At 45.4% G+C, this 20938-nt stretch overlaps 2 protein-coding genes across 8 annotated transcripts in view; one reads left to right on the top strand and one right to left on the bottom strand.

Annotated features, from left to right (window-relative positions):
* tfb1m (transcription factor B1, mitochondrial) overlaps positions 1-16736 on the top strand; it is a 47854-nt gene extending 31118 nt beyond the window's left edge. The window contains exons 7-9 of one of the 3 annotated variants that reach the window (XR_008412616.1): positions 8500-8627; positions 10793-11097; positions 11364-11482. Coding sequence is in view for 2 of the 3 variants with exons in the window: in XM_053844353.1 (XP_053700328.1) it covers positions 8500-8627; positions 11364-11616 (381 nt within the window). In the remaining variant the exon portion in view is untranslated. Of the gene's footprint in view, positions 1-8499; positions 8628-10792 lie in introns of all 3 variants that reach the window. The other 2 variants (XM_053844353.1, XM_053844354.1) reach the window with 2 other exon arrangements.
* The window catches only part of tiam2a (TIAM Rac1 associated GEF 2a), a 90297-nt gene continuing 84597 nt past the window's right edge, over positions 15239-20938 (bottom strand). For all 5 annotated transcript variants that reach the window (XM_053844346.1, XM_053844347.1, XM_053844344.1 and 2 more), the window contains exons 20-27: positions 20659-20838; positions 20387-20505; positions 19681-19789; positions 18578-18636; positions 18411-18513; positions 18249-18336; positions 16799-16953; positions 15239-16627 (exon numbers count right to left, since the gene is read on the bottom strand). In XM_053844346.1, the coding sequence (XP_053700321.1) occupies positions 16032-16627; positions 16799-16953; positions 18249-18336; positions 18411-18513; positions 18578-18636; positions 19681-19789; positions 20387-20505; positions 20659-20838 (1409 nt within the window). In that variant the 3' untranslated portion in view covers positions 15239-16031. The remainder of the gene's footprint in view (positions 16628-16798; positions 16954-18248; positions 18337-18410; positions 18514-18577; positions 18637-19680; positions 19790-20386; positions 20506-20658; positions 20839-20938) is intronic.

The raw sequence follows: 20938 nt of genomic DNA, 5'->3' as shown, positions 1-20938 counted from the left end.
ACCCCTCTGAGACTTTTCCTTAAAATGAGATGAGGAAGGTCGCCAGTTCTTTCGACATGATGGCGTGTGTCACCTTGTTACAGTCGAGTTCCTAAGTGCTGGAGTAGAGGATGAATAAGTAAAAAGTCCAGAGACAGAAGGGATGAAAAAGGCAAATGTTCAAGGAGAGAAGAGCAAAACGTGGTTCACATTCGACGGCTGAGTGTGACGCTGTGATGTGTGAAGATATTGCAGGCTATTATGAGCGTGCTGCCCCTTCACTTTATCACCTCACAGCAGCAGCTCCAGTCCTTTTGCAGCAGAGCTCCGAGGCACAGCCGGACCTGCCACGCGTCTCTCCCTACCCACACTGGAGGGCCGCTTTTATCGTTTAATTTGCATTTCCCCCCTTTTATGTCCTCCCTTGCGTAATTTGTTTTCATGCTCAACCTGCAGAGGGGGGTTTGTTCTCGGCATTAGAGATGTGAGGTGTCATGCGATAGCTGCGATGTTGCTGTCATCGCAATCTTGTTGTGTCACAGTGGCTGGTCCCGTTTTGCCAAACATAATGTGCGAACTGTCGCCTTCATAAATAATTCAGCGATTATCCTGAGGGCTGTCAATATCGGAGACTTACAACTTATTTACGATCTCCAGCCTGAAGCACAGGGGTGTCCACAGTTACCTGGCCTGAGAGGCCGTTTTAAAACACGATAATGACATAGCCACCTCTTTTGAATTCTTGGTCTTTATCTCGTGTCCTTTACAGGTCAATTTGTGACTAAACTGTTATGAATGGGTGTAAACAGTTGCTGAAATAGTGAGGTATTTTATTGAGTAACAGCTCCAAGCACTTTCGACAGCAAAGACTTGTATTTATATAACATTTACATTTTACCTGTGTATGTTTGTATACGTACATACATGGGCAGTAAACAAGTAAATCTATAGGATACAATCCATAAGATAAAACTGTAGTATATTATTATGGTTATTGCAGATGGTTTGTCTTTGCATGTTGACCACGATTATTTTATGAACCATTCAACTGGTCAGTTGTTCCCGCATGGCAACCCCTCCTCATACAGTTAGACTCAACATGTGGAGATCACATTGGCTTATTCCATTAATTGTTCTGGTCTTGTGAAAGAAGGGTGACCGGGCCACATGTGTCTGTGTGCTCCGTTTTGTCGTCGCAATGTCCCCTGCTGTGGAGAACTCTCTCTCTCTCTGCCACAAGATTCCTGGGATGCATTATTGACGTGGTGATTTTCTTAGCTCGCTCTAAGCCCGAGGACAGTTTTGTCATCTTGTGGAAAGTACTTTGACGGACTTCACGCAGTCACCTTTAACCCACACTGCCTCCTCCGGGTGGAAGGAAGCTGGTAATGTGAGCCCCTAAGCTGCTCATATTGCTGCAGTATTTGAGTTTCTTAAGGCGATAGACTGCGTGCATTTTGTCGAGATGTCTTGTGGGCCTGCCAGGAAATCTAAAATATGCACATGTGCACCCACTCTGGTCTCTGCCACATAATCTTAAGTGTAATTCAGTTCATAACATTTTTCAAAATACATTTACACATACTGTTCAAAATAATTGCTCCATAACATTGTTTTCACTACCCTTAGTCTATGTTCCCTGTGATGGTAGCTGGGACTTGGCAATGAATTGGAAAAGACGGAGTGATAGAAGTGTAATGAATGAATGTCACAGCTCCAAGGTGACAAAAGCCTTGTCATTGTGATAAAAATGAGGTCAACGTGATGGCTGGTGAACCATTTCCCTCGCAGGCCATATTTTTTTTATTTTTTTAGGCTCTTTAAAATAATCCATAAAAGTATTTCCCATGCCATTTTAATTTTTAGCGTTGCCCTTCTGCAAAGTTCAAATTTTTGGTTGTGATCCCTGTGACGAAAGCATTCCTCATAGGAGCTGATGCTGTCAGAGACTTGAGTCACACTCTTGGTTCTTGTTTTTTAAACGCTTTTGGCAATTCCTCGGGAAGAACCATGGACTTCTTTTTTCCATCCCAACCCTTCGAGCCATATCAGCCTGGTGGATTCAGTGGCGAGTGCCCCGTCGACTCGGAGATGCCCCAGTGTGCCCCTATTACATCAGTGTCCCCACACTGATGTAATAGGGGTTGTCTTCTCAAGGTATTTTCATGATTAATGCAACTCCTCTTCTTTAGCTGCAGCAGCTCTCTAAGCTTGGCCGTGTTCGTCTTCCTTCCATACTCCGGCTTTTCTTAGAACCTGCCTTATATAAGTGTTACTGGTTCAGGTAGTGGAGCGCCTGCAGCCCCGGGGCCTCTGCCATCCCGTCTCTGCTACGCTAAGAGGGACATGACAAATTACCACTCACAAGGCATCGGTGAGAACACTCACATGCAACAAGACAGTGGAACTGGGAGGGAGCTACTGGGAACACGGGGCTGTGTGTTTTCCCATTGGAAGGTCATGAAACCCTGCCATTCACTAGTGTGTTAAGGGGACTCCAGTATTGTGCGTATGTGGGTCAGAAAAGGTCTTCTGCCGTGGACAATATCAAACTAGCTTGTTGCTCTGAGCTTTGCATTTTGACCTTTTCAATTTTTCTTCTGGGAACAGTAATATTTTCCACATTATTTTATCTGAAAACGCAACTTGACTCTCTGAGTCTGACTTTATTGGTATTAAGCTGGTCCACAGCTCAAACTGGCATTATCAAACAGATTAGTTTTAGCTTTTAGTTATTTCTCTGTTAGTGACTGTCAGGTGTATTTTTATTTGTGCTGTAAAGATAATACGAGTAAGTGACAGGTCATTCTCAGAAATGCTTGCTTGGGTCAGCGCAGGATGTCGCTAGCTTCTTCCAAGGCAGTGAGACACGAACCACTACTTGTAACCACTAGTTCCACAGTACTTTATAGGTAGGCTGGTGAACCTGTGTTGTGTTCTGCACGCCATGTTCTCATAGTCTTTGTGGGGTTGATGCTCACAAATGTGTGTTGTCGTCCTAGTAAGTGTGAAGTTGGAGCATTTGAAAAACACGGTACCTGAAGAGGTTTTGGCTAGGACACCGATGTGGGTCATAAAGGGTGAACGGAAGCAGGCGAGTGGCTTTCAGCGTCAAATCCTTCTGACCTTTTCAGATGTTAAGCCAGAGGTGGTGTTGTGGTTGAGTCAATTGACTCAAAAAGGTATTTTCTGTGGCGTTTCAACTGGGCAGAAGAGTCGCGCTTGGATCTTGTCCTTAATCAAAGTCATAGTGCAGTCAGCATAATTTAGTCACAGGTGAATGGAAATAATCCCAGATGAAATTATATTTTATCCATTTACTCAAGATAATTCTATTCAGTGTCAGGTCAAGTCTTCCCCTTGTACGTTTGACTCCAACAGTCACTTTTCTAAGGAAGGAATGAAGAAGGGGCTCGATGTGTGTATGTGGAGAGGCATGGAAAGATATGAAGGCTGTGACGGTGGGTCAATAAGTCTGCAGCTCCAGTTGACTATCTGCTGTCGCACACAAAGCATTTTCCCCGTGAGGAGGGCGGGCCAGGCAGCTGGAGCCGAGGGCATCTCAGCGGAGGCCCAGGTGTCAGCTCATGATTTAAAATGGAGTTTCCTTGCATGTTGAGGTTATTGGCCGAAGGATTAATGGCACGAAGGAGGATATATTACACCGCCGCCACCAAGTGAAGCTGTGTAGCAAGGCCATACATAAATCATAGCAAAAAGGTGATGTGGACAAGCTGATGGCCGAAATGCTGCTGCCTGTATAGTCCCAATATCGACCCCCCTCCCCTCCCCAACTCCTCTCCTAAATCATCAACTGCAGAATATAAATGGCCTAATTATTCCAGCAGAGAGTGGAATTAAAGGCATCCCATTTTTATAGCCTCTTCCTCGCAGATTGCGCTCTGATCTTGCATCAGCCAAGCAGCGCTCCAAGCATGCAGAATTCCAAACTAAAATCCCCCTCCATGTTGATGTGACAGGTGGAAGTATTGATGCTCCTAACGCCGGGCCTTTGTTTTGAACCAAACTGCACACCAACCGTTCATGGTCCACTGAGAGCGACTGTTTGTGAGCCGGCGTGCTTTTGACTGCATCATCGGATCTATAGCGGCTGATGTAATGATGAACGCATTAAGCTGGACCCAACACTAACGCTAAATGAGACGCGTTTAATATGACAAGTTAATGCTTTAAACAAATCTCAGCGCTTCTGATAATCACCACTGGCATGTTTGTTTGCAATGCTGACATGAGTTCTGAGCTTAGATACCGGATTACATCATGGCTATTGTTTTTCCTAGTAGCATGATGTCACATTTGTCTCATGCGGTGTGTCACATCATCCTGCAATGTAGAATTCTGATAATATTTTTGATGTTTTTCCAAGACAGCTTTTGAACTGGTGAGGTAGGAGATTTTTTTCAGCCAGGCATTGTGTTAAAATGTGGCTCAAAATCCACGATACACCTGCGATGGAACCAGCTAAATGCTCCAACATCTGTGGAACGTGCAGAACTGAAAACACACATACCAGTTGAAATGGTCTGCTGGAATGTCTATCAAACTCACACTAACCCGTGTATGTATCCATGTATTGGCGACACTGAATATGTTCTGAAAAATCTGATTGGGTGGCACGTTTGAAAGTCACTGCCCAGATTTTCCTAAACACTGGAATGGATTCTCAGTTCTGCCACTCCGATCTGCCATGTCACAGGGGGAGTCACTATGGTGGCTAGAAAGCAGCTACTCAGTCGCGAGTAGCAAGTGTCACCAAGTTGCATTTGGTGTGAGCGTACAGTTAGTCTCACTGCAAATAGCTGTTCGTACATGCCAGAATACTGGTTGTGTTGAGACGTGGTTTTGGGGTCGGGTTTGAAGAAAAGGGGTTGGATTTCTGATTTCACACCATTATTTGAACTTCATCTATCCAGTACCTTCCATTCTGGTGGAGCAGTGGGTATTGCTGCAGCCCTCATATTCTCACCTTTATCTTGTGAGACACCTTTATCTCTGTAGACACTCCGGTTTCCTCCCATGGTCCAAAAAACATAGTGGAGTGAATGGAGTAGTCGAAATTGTCCAGAGCTGTGCATCTGTTGTTATGGAACGGTGACTGATCCAGGGTGTTCCCCACCTCTATCATCGCATGTCTGAGATAGGTTCCATCCATTGTCTCAGATAAAGGAGCTGAGAAGATCCTAATGAACGTGACGTTTTTCCAAAATATGAAACCACCACGAATAGCCAGCTCTCTGATGCCGTCCAGCTCCTTGAGGTTATCTACAAATCTGATAAGAGGCGAAACAGCAGTGGGCTGAATTCTAACACTTCTGAGAAAGTGGACTCTCAACATCCAATTAGATGACCTCTTCCAGTCCTTGGACCACTTCTTTTTTATCTGGCCTAATTATCAACAGCAGCAGCAGCCTCCAGGACAGGAATGCAAAAAAGCATCTGTGAATGAGTCACAATCCAGACGTGCAAACTTCAAGGGTGCAGAGAAGGCCCCCCGGGGCTTGTGATTTTAACAGGAGAGCTGCATTAGATGTCCCTTTATTTTACCTCCGTGTGTGTTTGCTCAGCTAAGAGTGTGGCTTCATGAGAGTGTTTGCCTTTTAGGTTTTATTCTGTGCATTGTGGCAGCTGCTACAGTTCATGAGAGGATGACTGAATGACAGTGATGTCATTCAATTTATCTTCTCCTTATTCATTTTGGGGGCTGATTCTGAGCCTGGCTACCTGGGACAAGAGGCGAGGGATCGCCCTGGACTCTCCCTCACATATCATGCAGTTTCATTTTTTTATTTCAATAAGCCTGGACAAAAAACACACCACCTCGTATGACAGCTGGTCAGATCCAGATCGCTCCCACGCAGGAGAAGCAGACCCCCAACTGTGCATGTGTGGAGATCATATTTGTTTTCACACACTGAATGTGGTTCACTCCCTAATTTCCGATATTCATTGTCACATCTTTCTTGTACAAATGCACAGATGGCCGATAAGGATTTCTCTTTGTTTGCGTCTGCTGTTCAGATGATAAAGACAAACCAAGATGTGCATTTGGAAAATGAAATGGTGAAATGAAGTTGTGTGGTCATCAAAAAAGAAGAGTTGATGGAGTTAATGTCTTGGATAAATATTGCAGTGAGCTGAAAATAATTTGTGAGACAAACATGTGCCAAAGAATTACAGCTGCTTCCAACTTCAGGTGCCATTTTTAATTTATGCAATAATAATTATTATTATAGAACACTTGGTTCACAACTCAATATTGACAGCGATGACAAGCCTCATTTTACCGAGACTTGTGTAGCCAGTTCAATGGTTGGGCATTTGAGATCCTAAAATTAAATAATCTGCCCTCTACACTTGTGTTTTATGAACTGTTGAACGTCAACATTGCACTTTTGCAAGCACGTTTTGGGGTTTAAAATCCCATCACCGAGTTTAACTATTCATTTTTTTGGATAGATTTGGAGCACAGATGGAAACTACATTTCCTTTATGAATTATGAATTGAACTATTCAGCATGACTTGTTGGGGAACATGAGTTCATGTTTTCTTTGTCGAATTTGTCTGCAAAAAAAAGAATAAATAGAAAGATAAACATGTATTAAACTAAACTCTTTGGCTTCTGGCGTGGCCCCTGGGTCGGTGACTCGAACTCAAAATGAAACCACTGCAATAACAGGGAAGTGCAGGAGCTGGTCCACTCCCCGCAATCCTGAACAGGACTGAGTGGTGGTTAACTGTCGATGCATGTATGTACAGTATGTATGCGATGACAGGGTACCTTTACTTCATGTCAGACAAAACAATTGCAGTGACACTCCTTTAAAGCAAGTATTATAGTCAACAATTAAACAGACATTCTCCAGAGAAAGTTTCATAGAAAGACATAAGTTAAATGAAGGAAGGAAAAGCAGATGTTTGTTTGTGCTACATGTCGAAAAAAAAATGGTTTGAATGTGATGAAGCTTTGGCTGCAGCTGTGTATGAAGTAGCTAAATTTAGATTCTGAAACAACAAATGTTTATTTTTTTGTTTTACATTTCAGTCACTGCTTGTGGTACACTGTTCAAGAGGTTCCTGTTTCAACAGCACATATTTGAAGATCTGGCCCTCGAGTGATGGAGCTTGACAGTGCAGGTCTCTGGGTCAGAGAAATTAAAGGACTGCCTAAAAATACACCAGCTGTTTGGTTTTTGTTTTATTCTACACTGTCATTTTTTAAAATTTGCCGTGTACAAGAGCGATGACAAGTTCAATGGCACTGTCACATGAGCTTCCTCAGAAAGTAAATTCTTTCCTGTTGGGGAGATGTAAAAACATTTTTGGCTGCTCCCTAATGCGAAGTCATGTCTGCATAAAATATGTATGAACATGAAAAGTACATCCTTGGTTTTTGGGTTTAAAACAGCACCCAATGTTGCGCACAACATCAATAATGAGGACAGGCTTTGACCAACATCTGGCCATGGCCAGATGGGACCGCTGTCGCAATGTGACAACAGCTTTGAGCTACGACGAGTTACGAAACGAGAACAGAAGATGGGACGGAAAATGATTTAACTGACTTTTTCGGAGTTACAGGGCTGCTGTAGATTACAGTTTTCTGTTCTGAATGAAGAAGAGAGTACAGAGCCGATTCCCTTAAGACCAATTGATATTTGTGCCTGTTTTTACTGTACCCGGTTTTCAACTGATGTGCCTTGACCTCCACATGCTTTCTCTTCAAATGGTTGCTTTAGAGAAGTGAACTATCAGTCGATCTTTACACTGCACAACACTGTCATAACTGCGTTGCAATCCTGACCTTCAATGAGCATCCCACTTCTGACACCATTTCTAACAGTAAAGGACACCTTACCTCAACTCGAACCAGGGTTAAGGCAATAGTGTCGCAGGCTGCCTTTCCTTTAGTTCTCATTTGACCAGCTGGTTTTCAAGGTCTTGCGACCCCTGTCTACTGTGGTTGAGTCTTGTGATGATGGTGGAATGATTTAGCTACAGAGGAGCATGCAAGAATTACTCTTGTTTAGTGGGACACAGTGTTGCCTCCCTTCAGCCTCTGCCCAGCTCGCTCCGTCTGAGACGAGGAAGAAGCAGATTTAAGATAATGAGCCTCAGTGTTGATGTCTAGTGATGCTGAATGAGCCGGCGATTAGAACATGAACGCTCCACAGATTCGGAGGTGGTCATAATGGTGAGTCTAAGGAAGCTGCTGCAGAGAGAGGGGAAGGAAAAAGGCTCTCTGGTCCAGCGCACAGGTGTTACTGTGGCAACTGGAACCGTCTCGCCAGCCAGCCATGCTGCGTCATCTTCTTCACCAGCCTCTCGCTTTTTGTCTATTATCCCACTGCGTCAGCCCTCCACCTCTTTCTCTCCCTCTCTGTTTTATCCAGCCCTGCATCTGTATTGCCATTTGGCAGGCGGCGTCTCGCCCGCCACACCTGCTCCTCTCTTGTCGTGATGTACTTTTAAGATATTCCCCTGCCGCTTGTGTGTTGTAGGTGGATGTGGGAGTTGTTCACTTCACACCACTGGTTCAGCCCCAAATCCAGCGTCCCTTCAAGATGGTGGAGAAAGTGGTGAGAAACACTTTCCAGTTCCGCAGGAAGTCCTGCTATAAAGGAGTAGAGTGAGTATGCTACAATACTTCAGATACACACTTCATCTTGAGCCTTGTCGTCCCCTCATCTGTCATTCCCTCTGTTCTCTCACACTCGCTGTTGTCCAGCCGTCTTCATCTCATTTCCCTTCACAAATGAGGCCCAGTGTTTGAGGTCTTAGTGATAGAAGTGTGAAAGCTGGAACATCCTCACACACCAGCAGCCACAAACCCACACGCACCCACATGCACGTGCCCGCCTCCACGCCTGCTAGGGGACTGGATGTGGGCTGGGATGACAAAAGAACGCAGGCTGTGCGAAAGAGAGCAGCAATTATGAGTCATGGAGGTGGCAGCCCAAAAAAAGAGGAAGCAGATTTTTATATAACAGTAGTGGGCTGGTGGCAGTGGGACCAAAGCGGAGGGAAGGTACTGCTGCCGAGGCAGAATAGTGCCAAGATTCACAAGTCAGTGTTGGCTACACCTGAAGAGGACTGTTTGTTGGTCCTGTGTATATCTAGAAATTCACATATGCATTAGACACACAAGTAAACAAAATACTAGAGATATTAAAATCTTGGTTTTTTTTTTGTTAACACAAATACTGTTCTTCTTTAAAATCCCTGTTGACCAGGTTTGTCTCGGGTCGTGTTGTACTGGGTCTCTTTTCTCCAGTGTGTAGTACCTTTTTGGGGTAGCAGTGATGTGGACTGTGGTGTGATGACGTTGCACTGTTTCATTCATCATTTCAACAATGGCAGCACAGTTGTTAGCCGTCCTGCTGGGGATGTGGCTCATGCTTAAATGTGATGAACGGCAGAGTACGTGCTCTGACCATGACCTCGTGCTGGTGAAATAGTCAGAGTACACATATGCTAATGATCATTAAAAGAGGCGTAACTGACGCCGTCACTGTGTTTAAGAAGCTACAAGACACACAGCTCCCCTGGATCTGAAGTGTGACTCAGTTTAACAAAGCAAACTCTCCTTTACATTGAGTGTGAAAAACTGCTTGCACCACCTCATTCGTCCATGCTCTCATTTCGCCCATGGTTGAGCTTTGTTGTTTTCACTCGCGCTCGCTAATAGCAATGGCTGCCGCTGCCAATCAACTCTTTTTTTTTTCTTCACTCGCACCCATTCAACCACCAGTGGCTGTGAGGCCATCACAGGGATTGCGCCCTGGTCTGCCACCTCTTGTAAAGGGTCTGGAAAGCAGCACGTCCTCATTCCCAAGACGTCCATGACAGTCAAAACTTTGATGCTATGTTGTATGTGGAGTGCCTTATATGGCTTCACGCTTTAGTTCTCTTGAATGCCTTCAAGTTTACGCATGGTCATTTGAGGTGCTATATATGTATATATGCCCTTCATCTTTCGTGCACGGCATCAAGATTAGCTGTGGAAGGCTATTTGTGCGTCAGATGAAAACCTGGTGCGTCAACATGCAACACAGAATTCTGCCTTTGGCGTCACTCTGGGACGCTAGAAGTCCCCCGAAAAATAGTCGCTGTTTAATGCCTTGGGAGTGGAAACACCCTTGTGTGGGTAAATACCTGAGGCGCACTGACCCAGAGCACTTGGTGGAAACATGCCATTTGAAGTTATTGTTAAGTGTCACAGGCTTCTGAAGATATTCTGTGATATCGATGAAGATATTCTGACGCAGCTCAATGCGTAATCATTTGACTGTCTAGTTCCAAAACCTACCGATGAAATGGTAAAAGGTATCTCTGTACTTTGAGCCTTAAAAAGCTCTCCCCATGCTTGAGGTTGCAACACCATCTCTAGGATGGTAAGCAACTCCTTCTGGTGAAATCCTACTGCTACTTTGCTGAGCCAACCAGAGACCAGGATACTGAATAGCTCTCATTCGTCGACCAAACAAGAGGCTCCACATCCCCCCAAATTCCTATAGTAACACACAGTGTCATTTCATGTGTAGTACCTTGTGTATGGTGATGAAGCTGCTGAGTCACACCCCGCCTCCACACACCTGCCTGTATCCCCAGCCATGCCCATCTAGTGTATTCCACTCTGCGATGATATGCTTTTTTGTGTTCCTACCTGTCATGGAGCCTTGAAGACCATGGCGCCTGGCATGTGCGTCTGGGGAACTAGTCCTCTCCACTTTTTGTGGGGTTGTTTTGCTCCGATCGCGCACAGATCCTGTCAGTAACCCTGTTTTTTTTCAGTAATATAGAGAACTCTGCCACTCCTGAAGGCACCATCTGCTCCGATCCAAGATATATACTGTAGATCAGCGTTTCAGGAGTGAGAGCAAACAAACTGAAGATACATAGCTATGACGTGCGCCCCAGTGGACCGTCGTATGTACAAGAAACATGTTGCTTGTTTATTTCAGCCTGATCAACTGAGATACGTAGCGCAAGAGGCTTGATCTATGGTGACCTGAAGTGGACAAAAAGCAAGTCTAGAAGGATTCATGAGTCACTTTTGCCCCCCACATCGAACAAACTGGGCACCAGGGTCTATACAGGTATCACCTTCATGGGGTTCAACTCTTCCCAACACCCTCCTCTACTTGTGGAAGCCGGTGACTTTCACCGCAGCTGTTTAACATCTCGTCAGCACTTTCAGCTCCTTCTGCGTGATTTCAATTATCTTCCCAGATTTGAAATAGTTGCTGAGGGATCGTTTCTCTCTGTTTGAACTACAACGTCTTTAAACTTTCATGATCATTACGATATCAAAGCGCCGCGGTGTGTAGTGTGATTTCTCCACGTCTCTCTCCTGCTGACCCAGAAAGCTGTTCCCCGAGGCGGGTCGCGAGGAGCGGACCGGCGAGATGCTGCAGAGGGCCGACGTGGACCCCACGTTACGGCCCACACATCTCACCATACCGCACTTTAAGGCGCTGGTGGATGCGTACGCGGAGATGTGCAGACGGGAACCCGCTTTGATCCGCTACGAGTTCAGAGAGGAGCTCAGACTGAAGCATTTAGGAAAGCGGGGAGAGCCGGTGGCGCTCAGTGACTGTGCTGAGAGAGAAATCTGAAAAAGCCTTCACCAGACAACACGCTGCTCTGCGCCGTGACATTTCCACCTGCCGCACACATGCATTTTTAAAACCTTCCCCCTGAGCGGAGGAGAAGCGCTGTACACAGAGGGAGAAGACGAGCAGAGGATGAGGACCCTTCAGAGAACGTTTGATTCGTGGAGTTCCTCACAAAAGCGTCTCTTAAGAACCACGCTCGCTGATTACAAGCATGAAAACCAACGCTCCTCTCTGCAGCCTTCCGGGACACGGAGGAGGAAAGTGGTGAGAATTACCTTCTTTCTCCAGAGAGCTTTGAGAAGTTGACAGGTGTGGGTTGTTTTTTTTTTTTGTGGAAAAAGGTCCATCAAACCAGTTCTAAATCCCGAATGTCATCTTTTCTGACTACAATAAATGTTTTCTGAAGTGATGTGTTTGTTCCTCTGCTCACAGTTTATCCCAAGCGCGGGGGATTTGAGGTGACAGAGAAGAGCCTCTGAATTTGGATCGAATTGTTGTCACCCCCTCCGACAAAATACAGTGTTTGCCTTGTTTAGTGGGAGTTCAATAAACTACAAACTTGAGTATTTTGTGGTCATCGTGTTGTCAAGCTAAATACAGTGACCTGTAGCTGCGCTGACTTCCCGCTAGCAAGTCCAGCATTGTCAGAGCTTCATGTAGCGTTGTTGCTATCATGCTCGTGTAGCTCAGAAAATTGTTCCGTGATTTTGTTGCTTTGTGTCATGTCAGTGTGCGCTCGCTGTATTTTTGAAGAAAAGAACACACAAGTCCACCGGACCAGAAGTCACATTTTTGGAGGGAAATTATTTTACCAGTGTGTGAAGCGCTAACAACACGAAGGTCCTCAATGCTTCTGGATTTAACTGAGTTTAAACAGAATTTAGCAAGGAAGTAAAGGCAGACTTTATTTTATTTATCACAACGATGACAGGTAAAGTACTTGCTTTTAATGATGAGAAGTAAATAAATATCACTCTTCTGCTGCCGCTCTCACCGCCAGGTGTCCGAGTTGTTCCTGTCATATTGTTATTGTGCTGTTTCTCGCTGGGAATTTTCCATGTAAAAACACCATGATAGTGTCTCATCTATGGTACGTGTTATTGTGCCGCTTATTCCTGTGTGATCACAAGACATTTCTGTATTGGAGAGCGAATCAAGATGTAAGGTTTACTCCTTGATCATGTCAGTCAGCGTCGAATGACATTTAGATGAATTTATATCTTTTCAAATGTACACGGTGCATAAGTAGTATAAGTCACAGTACCTATAGAACTGTGCCTTACTGACCCGAAAATACGGCACATTGTTATTTGGCAGTTGAAAATGAAAGAAGCTCAATTTTTTTTTAAATTTGTTTGTTTGAACGGAAGCTAAAATGCGAATGATCCATGCCGCTTTATGTCCATCCTAATGCTGAGACGAAACATCGGGAATGTGGTCATATCTGATCCTGTTTCACTGTTTTTACTGTTTCCTCATTTCAACCAATCGCTGTTGCTAACATGTATGTATATATATATGTATATATATATGTATATATATATAATTCAAACAAAAAAACCTAGTATTTCAGCTTTGTATGCGCAATAGCCACATAAGGAAGAATTGTGATTTATACATGACTGTTTTAGCTCAAACTAAAGGCCACTGTGATGTTTTTATTGCGCACATCTGTGTTGAAATAAATCAGGGAATTCAAATGATTATGAGAAGGTTCCTAGCTGTACTGCTAACATTCACTTCTTTGGTCTCCTTTTAGCTGTGACAACAGTTTCGACAGTTTAATTTTGAGTTGACATCTTGCAGACATGATGTATACATTTGTCCAGCGTGGGCAGCGAGCTAACCCTAGTCTATTGCTAATCCCGCTACAATGCTAATGTGACTACGCAGCTAATATTGCTGATGCTACTGTAACACATATTCAAGCAACAAAGTTACTAAACCTAAAATGTTAAATTAGCTGCTGAAGACAAACTAATATGCTAGCTAATACGGCTAGCAGCAGCTCGCATGGCTCAGGACAAACGTTCCAACTGAAGTGCGAGATTCAAATGTGACTTGCACACTGAATCTTAAACTACCCTTCAGTGTGTTAAGACATTCTGTGAGTCCTTGCGATGCTAGCACCTGGCAAGCTAAATCAAGGCGCTACCTCGCTGAGGCTCTGCTTCTCTGGTCAATATCAGCGCGCATTATCGCCGTCATGAGCAGCCGGTGCCGCTTCCTGCCAGGGTGGCAGATGGCGTGCGCGGGTTGATTCGCCAGCGGCAGAAGTCGCTCAGTTTTGATGATTGGTGGGCGTTAATCTGCGACTACAAGCAGATTTCATCATTTCTACAAGGCAGATTAAGAAAGCTGGACTTCCAGTTTGGCAGCGAAAAACAATCCTGGGGTTGTGAGCAAGTGTGCAGCGTTTTGTGCTGTAGGGGAAGAAAACTTGGATTTTCTGAGTGAGTCTTGTCGAGCTATGAATGAGTTGAGCTTGCTCCTGACTTGTTGTCACTTGAATGTATCTGTGGAGTCACGACATGACTCAATGAGGACGCCACAGTCTGACACGGACACAGTGAGCAGCATGAGATGAGATACTGAACTTGTGTTGTTGTCTCTTAATACACAAAAATTGAATATACAATGAAATGTTTTCTTACGTTAAGTTATTTGAGTAAAGAAAGGTGCTTTTTAAGATAGGTTGCTTATGTGCTAATAAGAGTCTACTTCCTGCTGAGAGGTGGTGACACAAGAAAATGTTCAACAAAAATTGACATAAGAATATATTTCTATGATTTTGTTTATGTTTTGTTGCCAAGCTACAACTGATATTGTTTGCACTTCTCAGTCGGGTTTCGCCATTTTCCTCTGTTTATCGTTGAGTTGTGAGTTACATTGTCAGGCTAGCTGGCAGACTTGTGGAAGCAGCCTTCTGTATCAGCATGTCTTTAGCATTTAGCATGTCCTTGCTATTTCAGATCACTAAATCACTAAAACCTAGATTTGGGCAAAAAAATCAAGCGATCGAACTCAGTGTTGTTCAGTGTGGCTGGATCATCCTTGCATCAGATATGTTTTCCAGCCCAACTTTTCAACCCGTGCCTCCCATTGGGTCCTTCTCTTTGTCTAAAACTTATCCCTCAGCAATGTAATCGTGAGTTTTGAAAATGCTAATAGTATCTGGAAACCCCACTTTGCTTGAATGCTAACCGACTTGAAAGGATTGAGCGCCTCAAAAAAACTCAAGAAAAATCTGTATATTTGTTTATGAAAATGTGCTACTCTCGCTAAAGCTAACACCTAGCGGCTATTATCGCTAAGATGTATATGTAGCGACGTGTCGGTTCCAGCTCCTCGTCACAACCGCGTCCCACTTCTGTCAAACTAGTGAAACCTCTGGAGACGTTGCTCCCGATACCGTGACAGCTAATCGGGAAGTGGCGGGAATTCTCGCCTGGGGACGAAGCGGAAGATAAGACGCTTAACTGCGCTACCCGTCACCGCACCTGAAGCCAAAGCGACAGACTTTGAAGAACAAGCCTCACTCCACACTTTCACAGATCCAACTTTTATTCATAAAACGACTCCAGAAGAGAGAAGCGTTCACATTCATTGGTTTCTAGCGTCCAGCAGAAAATTCTTAAAAAAAAAAAAAAAAAAAAAAAAAAGCTTTGAGAACCAACATTTACAAAAATATCTTCTTCTATCATCAAGTATAAAGTCGGTAGAAATGTACTAGCAGAAGAGATCAGAGATTTTTGCAAAGTGAATGCGGCTGAGACTGGTGTGAAGACCACTCTAGACTTTCGAAAGAAAGGTTTAAAGGGTACTACTGCATTCATGTGGTGTAAAACTTATACTTTGATTTTTGTCACTCAGTTACAGGTGTATTTTTAAATGTAAATATGCAACAAAGAACTTGAAATGAGTAAAGATCCTCAGCAGCGTCGACACATCTCAGCACTCAGACCTGAAGAAGCAGTTGCCGACAAAAGCAACCGACTAAATTGATAACAATGTGATCTGCATCTTTTGTATCTGAACCTTTAATGTTCAAGCATTTACCCAAGAATATACACAACCTAGAAATAAATTAGTGTGTCAATAACATTAAAAACTGTACAAAACGTTCAGGCAGACAGTGTAACGTTAGTGCAGAAGGTGCAGCGAGGTGGTGGACTGTAGCCAGTGTCGGCGGGTGGAACGTTCCGCGGCTCTGAGGGCCACAACTTCCCAGACTGCTGCTCCCAAAATAACCGCTTTGGATGTCATCTCCACCCTTTTAAGGATTGAAAGATTCAGAAAGGCACAGAGTCACTTCATCAGCGGGGTGGAAAGATCACTGTCCGCTCACACGCTTGCGCTATTTCAACTTGAAATTCTGCTGAAACAGCGTTGATCCCGATGTGAACAGTGACGTGCTATGACGCCGGACCACTAGCTGAGCCCGCCTGCTCGTAAAAACAGTCTTCATTGACCACCGAAGTCAAACTCTGGACGCTGAACTCGCGCTCCAGCAGGTCGTTCAAGTCCACCGCAGCCACCTCCGCTGCGCTGTGCTCCTTTGTGTTGGACAGCGCCCCCTGGTTCCTCCTGGAGTTGCTGCCTTTCCTCCGGATGGTGCTGAAATGACCACGCTGCAGTCTGGGGGTGTCGTCTTCGCCCCCCTCCGGCTCCACACAGGGAGCGACGGGATCGTCCGAGAGCTTCAGCAGCAGCAGCTGCGTGTCGATGCTGCTGGTGGGGGAGCTGCTGCCCCCGCTGGTCGCCCGTGTGCCACCCGGCTCACTGAAGCCGTCGTCGTCTTCGTCGCTCAAGATGTCCGACTCCTTCACTGACGGCGGCTGAGCGCCGCAGACGGGGGACGCGTGAGAATCGGCCGACAGCGCGGGAGCCCCAGACGAACTGTAGGTGCCGCTGCTGAGGCTGCTCTCGTCGGAGTCGACGGCGAGTTTGGAACTCGGAGCGGGAAGATCTGCCAGAGGCTGCTTGCACAACCAGGACACTCTGGAGGAACCTGGAGGAGGGCAGCAACGGGTCAGGTGCTTGGTGAGCCTGCAGCCACTGTGAAGGCTTTTGTGTGCACGGTGTGGAATTGTATTGGTGTTCATCGAGTGTGCACTCGATCTGTGTAGGAGTGTGATGCTGGTGTGCTGCTACTAGTCTGTGTGAGGGTCCTCCCACTCACCAAGTCTGGCTGAGGACGGCACAACACTGCGTAGGGGGGCCAGCCGCTCCTTGCACCCCCTCTCCAGCATCCCCTCGCTCCTGGTGTTCCTCCGGGCGTTCTCTCGCAGGATGGAGCGGATGACCTTGATGACGGTGACCTTGCTCTCCGGAACACTGCGGGAGGACGCGAGGAAGTGTCAGCACATGAACCGGGTTTCTGCAGCTAAATGTAGCGCTCCCTCCCGCGAGACTGTTATCAGGCTGTCGACACCAGCGCTAGAGCTGTGACATCGTTTAGCGAAGGGAGGTTCATCAGCAGTCGGGCGGGGTCTCTGGTGAGCAGCGGTTTCACTGACGTTTCCATTTCCCTCCGTGTCGACTTGTTCTAGTCATAATGATGCAATGATGGACGGAGCACATGGCCAGGCTCAACAGAGTTGTGGGTGAGTGTGTGGGCTTGTTTATACTGCCTCATGGGGACCAATTCTTGACTAAACACTATCCTGTGGGGACCTTTTACAGGTCCAAACCTCAACTTGAGGATGAAGACTTAAAAAATAACTGAGTCATTATAACTGGGTTTCAGTTTGGTTCAGAGTCCTGGTTCATGTGAGCCATTTGTGTCGGATGGTGAGGTTCAGGGTCACAGACTGGGGAAAGGGTTAAGGCCATGAGAAACTTCACCTGTCCCCACAGCGATAGTAATACTAATGAGTGTGTGTACATGCATTAATATTCTTGTCTGGACCAATCTTTGACAAGACACTGATCTTATGAGGACATTTTGGCCGGTCCACATAGAGTTTTGAGGGTGAGAATGTCAAAATAACTGGGCCATTATAACTGAGTTTCACTTTGGTTCAGTGCTGTGGATGTTTAGGTTCAAGGGGTGAGGCTGGGGAAAGGGTTATGCCAATGAGAGGTCCTCACAAGAACGTGTGTGTTGCACTTGCAAATGTGTCACAAGTCCAAGTCTAGACAAGCCACCTTCTTGCTGGTACAGAGGGTTAAAACTTCAGTGTCAGTAGTTTATTATAACTAGGCTCAAGTTAAGTTCAGAGTCCTGGTTAGAGTGAGCCATGTGTTTTGGGTGGTTTGGTTAAGGGTGAGAGGCTGGGGAAAGGGTTATGGCAAGAAACAAATGTGTGTTTCTATGTGCCTGACGTAAGTGTTTCGTACTTGTAACTGGCTGTGCCCTGCTCTTGTGTTATAAGCTGTGTGTGTGTGTGTGTGTGTGTGTGTGTGTGTGTGTGTGTGTGTGTGTGTGTGTGTGTGTGTGTGTGTGTGTGTGTGTGTGTGTGTGTGTGTGTGTGTGTGTGTGTGTGTGTGTGTCCTGTATTTTCTGTCTCCTGAACCTTAGACCTAATTTCCCGCACATTTCTCTTCACCTTCCATCAGCATCACTCAGAGAAACACCACCACTGGTCGTGGTGAAAACAACTTCAGTCCCTCTGTGTTGAGAGTCTGACCTGCTGCACAGCTGGAACATGGTCTCTGGTCGTCCCTCCACCTCGGAGCGTGAGTGAATCAGCTCCCAGACGCAGCTGCTCTCTGTCCCTGCAGCAAACACATCTGTCAATACACTTGAGAGCTCAGACGAGACATCCAGGGGGCGCTACAGTGCAACTCACCTGTTGTGTTGCCCAGTCGGACCTGCAGAGAAGAGAGCGGGATGAGCCAGCGGAACTTGAAGGGCTCCGAGTCTCCGTGGGAGAGCGCTGCGCGAGGGTTGGTCTGCAGACAGAGAGGGAGTGAGGAGAGCAGCGAGGGTCAGAGTGCAGCTGGAGGCCACACTCACCATCTTCTTCTTCAGCTTGTTGTTGTCCCGGTAGAGCAGGATCACCGCCCGCTTGAACACTGACAACAGAGGACACACAAAGGTTTGTCTCCACTCACAGCAGGATCCAGGGTTAAGACCAGACAAGATGCAGGAAAGGTAAAATATTAGGCCAAAATTGTGAAATTAGAAGAGTAAAAAGTACTTATTATGATAAGAACGCCCAAAGACAAAAAGCTCAAATTATGAGTGACGGGAAGTCACAGCTAAAAATGTCAAACATCAATGAGAGTTTTAATCTTCAAATCGAGAGATTAAAATCCCAACTGAAAATAAAAAAACTTTTGTTTTAATAAATTAAAATCTGAATTCTGAGTGTAAAATGTGTCAAAATTATGAGACTAAAAAGAGGAAGACTAAGATTATGAAGGGAAAAAGATGGTGTGTGTTTCAATATATTCTTAAATAATGCTAACAGAGAACGGTGGAAAAATAAGTGAGACTGAAGTCAGAATTATTAAAGAGAATATAAAACTGTAAAAATATTGTAGGAAACAAGGAGGTTAGAGCCAAACAAGAGACGGAAATAGTATTCATGACGAAAAAATCTGTACATTTAATGGTAAATTAGTTGGTGCAAAATGGAAAAATATGCAACATAAATTCATGTTTGTGACGAAACAAAGTAATATCAAAAACATTTTTCTCCCGTACTTGAATGTGAAGTTCAAACAGAAACTTAAAAGTTTATTTAAACAGTAAAAAGAGATAATGAATAAATAAATAAATAGACACAAAGGTCACGCTACTTAAAACATAAATAAATAGAAAAATGCATAAGCAAGTACAAAACAAACTGTCCCTTGGGAGGGTGGTGGGAAATGATTTGTAGAAATTTTTTAAGAAAAAAAAAACAAAATCTGAGTATTTTTTTCGGAGTTAAACACCAGCGTGAAACACATCTGGGAAAGCGGGGGACAGACTTCCGAGACTCGCCACAGTTTGAGCGCGGACTTCCAGCAATGGAAGTCGGAACAAAAAGCGTTAAAAGAAGAAAATCAATCCACATCTCCACATTTGACGTGAGCGTCTCCTCGGCCTGAACACAAAAACAGCACACTCACCAAAAACAGTGACTTCGGGGTCTTTTCTCATGCGGCCCAGCGAGGGATGAGGGTTGAGCCAGATGACGGAGGAGTGCAGCAGGAACTCCCCCATGGAGAGTTCCGTGACCTGAGTGACAGACAGCAAGGTTGAGGGGCGCTGGAACGAAGCAACGACACGCTGGGCTCTGATGCGCCGCCTTGCTGAGTGAGACGCATCCGCCTCTACCGCCACAGTAGTCGCCGCTGCATTATTCAACTGTGGCACTGAATATTGATGTGGCGCCAGTTAGCAGCTAAACATGCTACCTGCTACTGTGTTCGGGATTTACTGCTAATTCAAGTTGATCCTGTGTCACTTTCAGAACATTCCGGTGGCTAGGTGAGCAGTTTCAGAGAACTGTAGTCCTCTCCAATAGTTACCATTTCTATCACAAACATCATACTGCAGCTATCTGGCGGGACATCTTCGACAGACAACCTTCTTTTCAGCTATAGCCTGTGGTGACATCAGCGGGCTTCAGTTACGGCTGGTTGCCTGTCATGTGACTTCTGTTGTCAAGGTTTGTGCTGTTGTTCCTAGCCGTCATCTTGACATGGAGGACGGCACATTCTTATTAAATTATGCAAAACCATTTGGAGTTATGGGGAAAACACAAATGTTATTTTGTCAGCGAGCATTTAAATAGCAAGTTCAGTGGATAAAAACAACATAAAATGCATTCACCTCTTTATTGTGACCAGTCTGCTCGGCCACCAGCTGGTCAAAGACGGCACCGTAGTCCTCGTAGATCTTCTGCATCTCATTGATGTGACTGGCCACCTTCTCCATGGCCTTCAGGGCCTCTGCGGGGGAAACACCAGGACGTGGTTAGCTTACATTACTCTGCATTATGTAGCTACAAAAAGCCGTTTTCATCCAAACGCATGACAACATGTACAAGACCAGGCCTTGATCTCTGTCCCACGCTCCACTGTGGGGGTGGTTGGTTCTCGTACCAGTGAGGTGGTAGTGCTCTTCACTGTCAGTGTCGGTCAAGGAGACCAGCTCCCTGAGCAGTAAGGGGTACTTGAGCACGCGCTGCACCGGTTTGATCAGATAGGACTCCAGGGTAGATGAGTGCTGCTTGGTGGGGTTCCTGGCATCCAGGAATTCCTTGAAGGCCCGGTCAGTCTTTGCTGGAAACACAAGACAAGGAGGTTTTTTTGAGTTGCACTGTTCCTTGTGGTTTCATGAAGAGTGCCTCTCTAGTTATCCACCGTTTGTAAGCTTGTCCTG

Source organism: Synchiropus splendidus, chromosome 16 (genome assembly GCF_027744825.2).
Source record: "Synchiropus splendidus isolate RoL2022-P1 chromosome 16, RoL_Sspl_1.0, whole genome shotgun sequence".
NCBI classification, from domain to species: domain Eukaryota; kingdom Metazoa; phylum Chordata; class Actinopteri; order Syngnathiformes; family Callionymidae; genus Synchiropus; species Synchiropus splendidus.
Note: the sequence above shows the minus strand (reverse complement) of the source record. Positions and strands in the feature narration are given on the sequence as shown.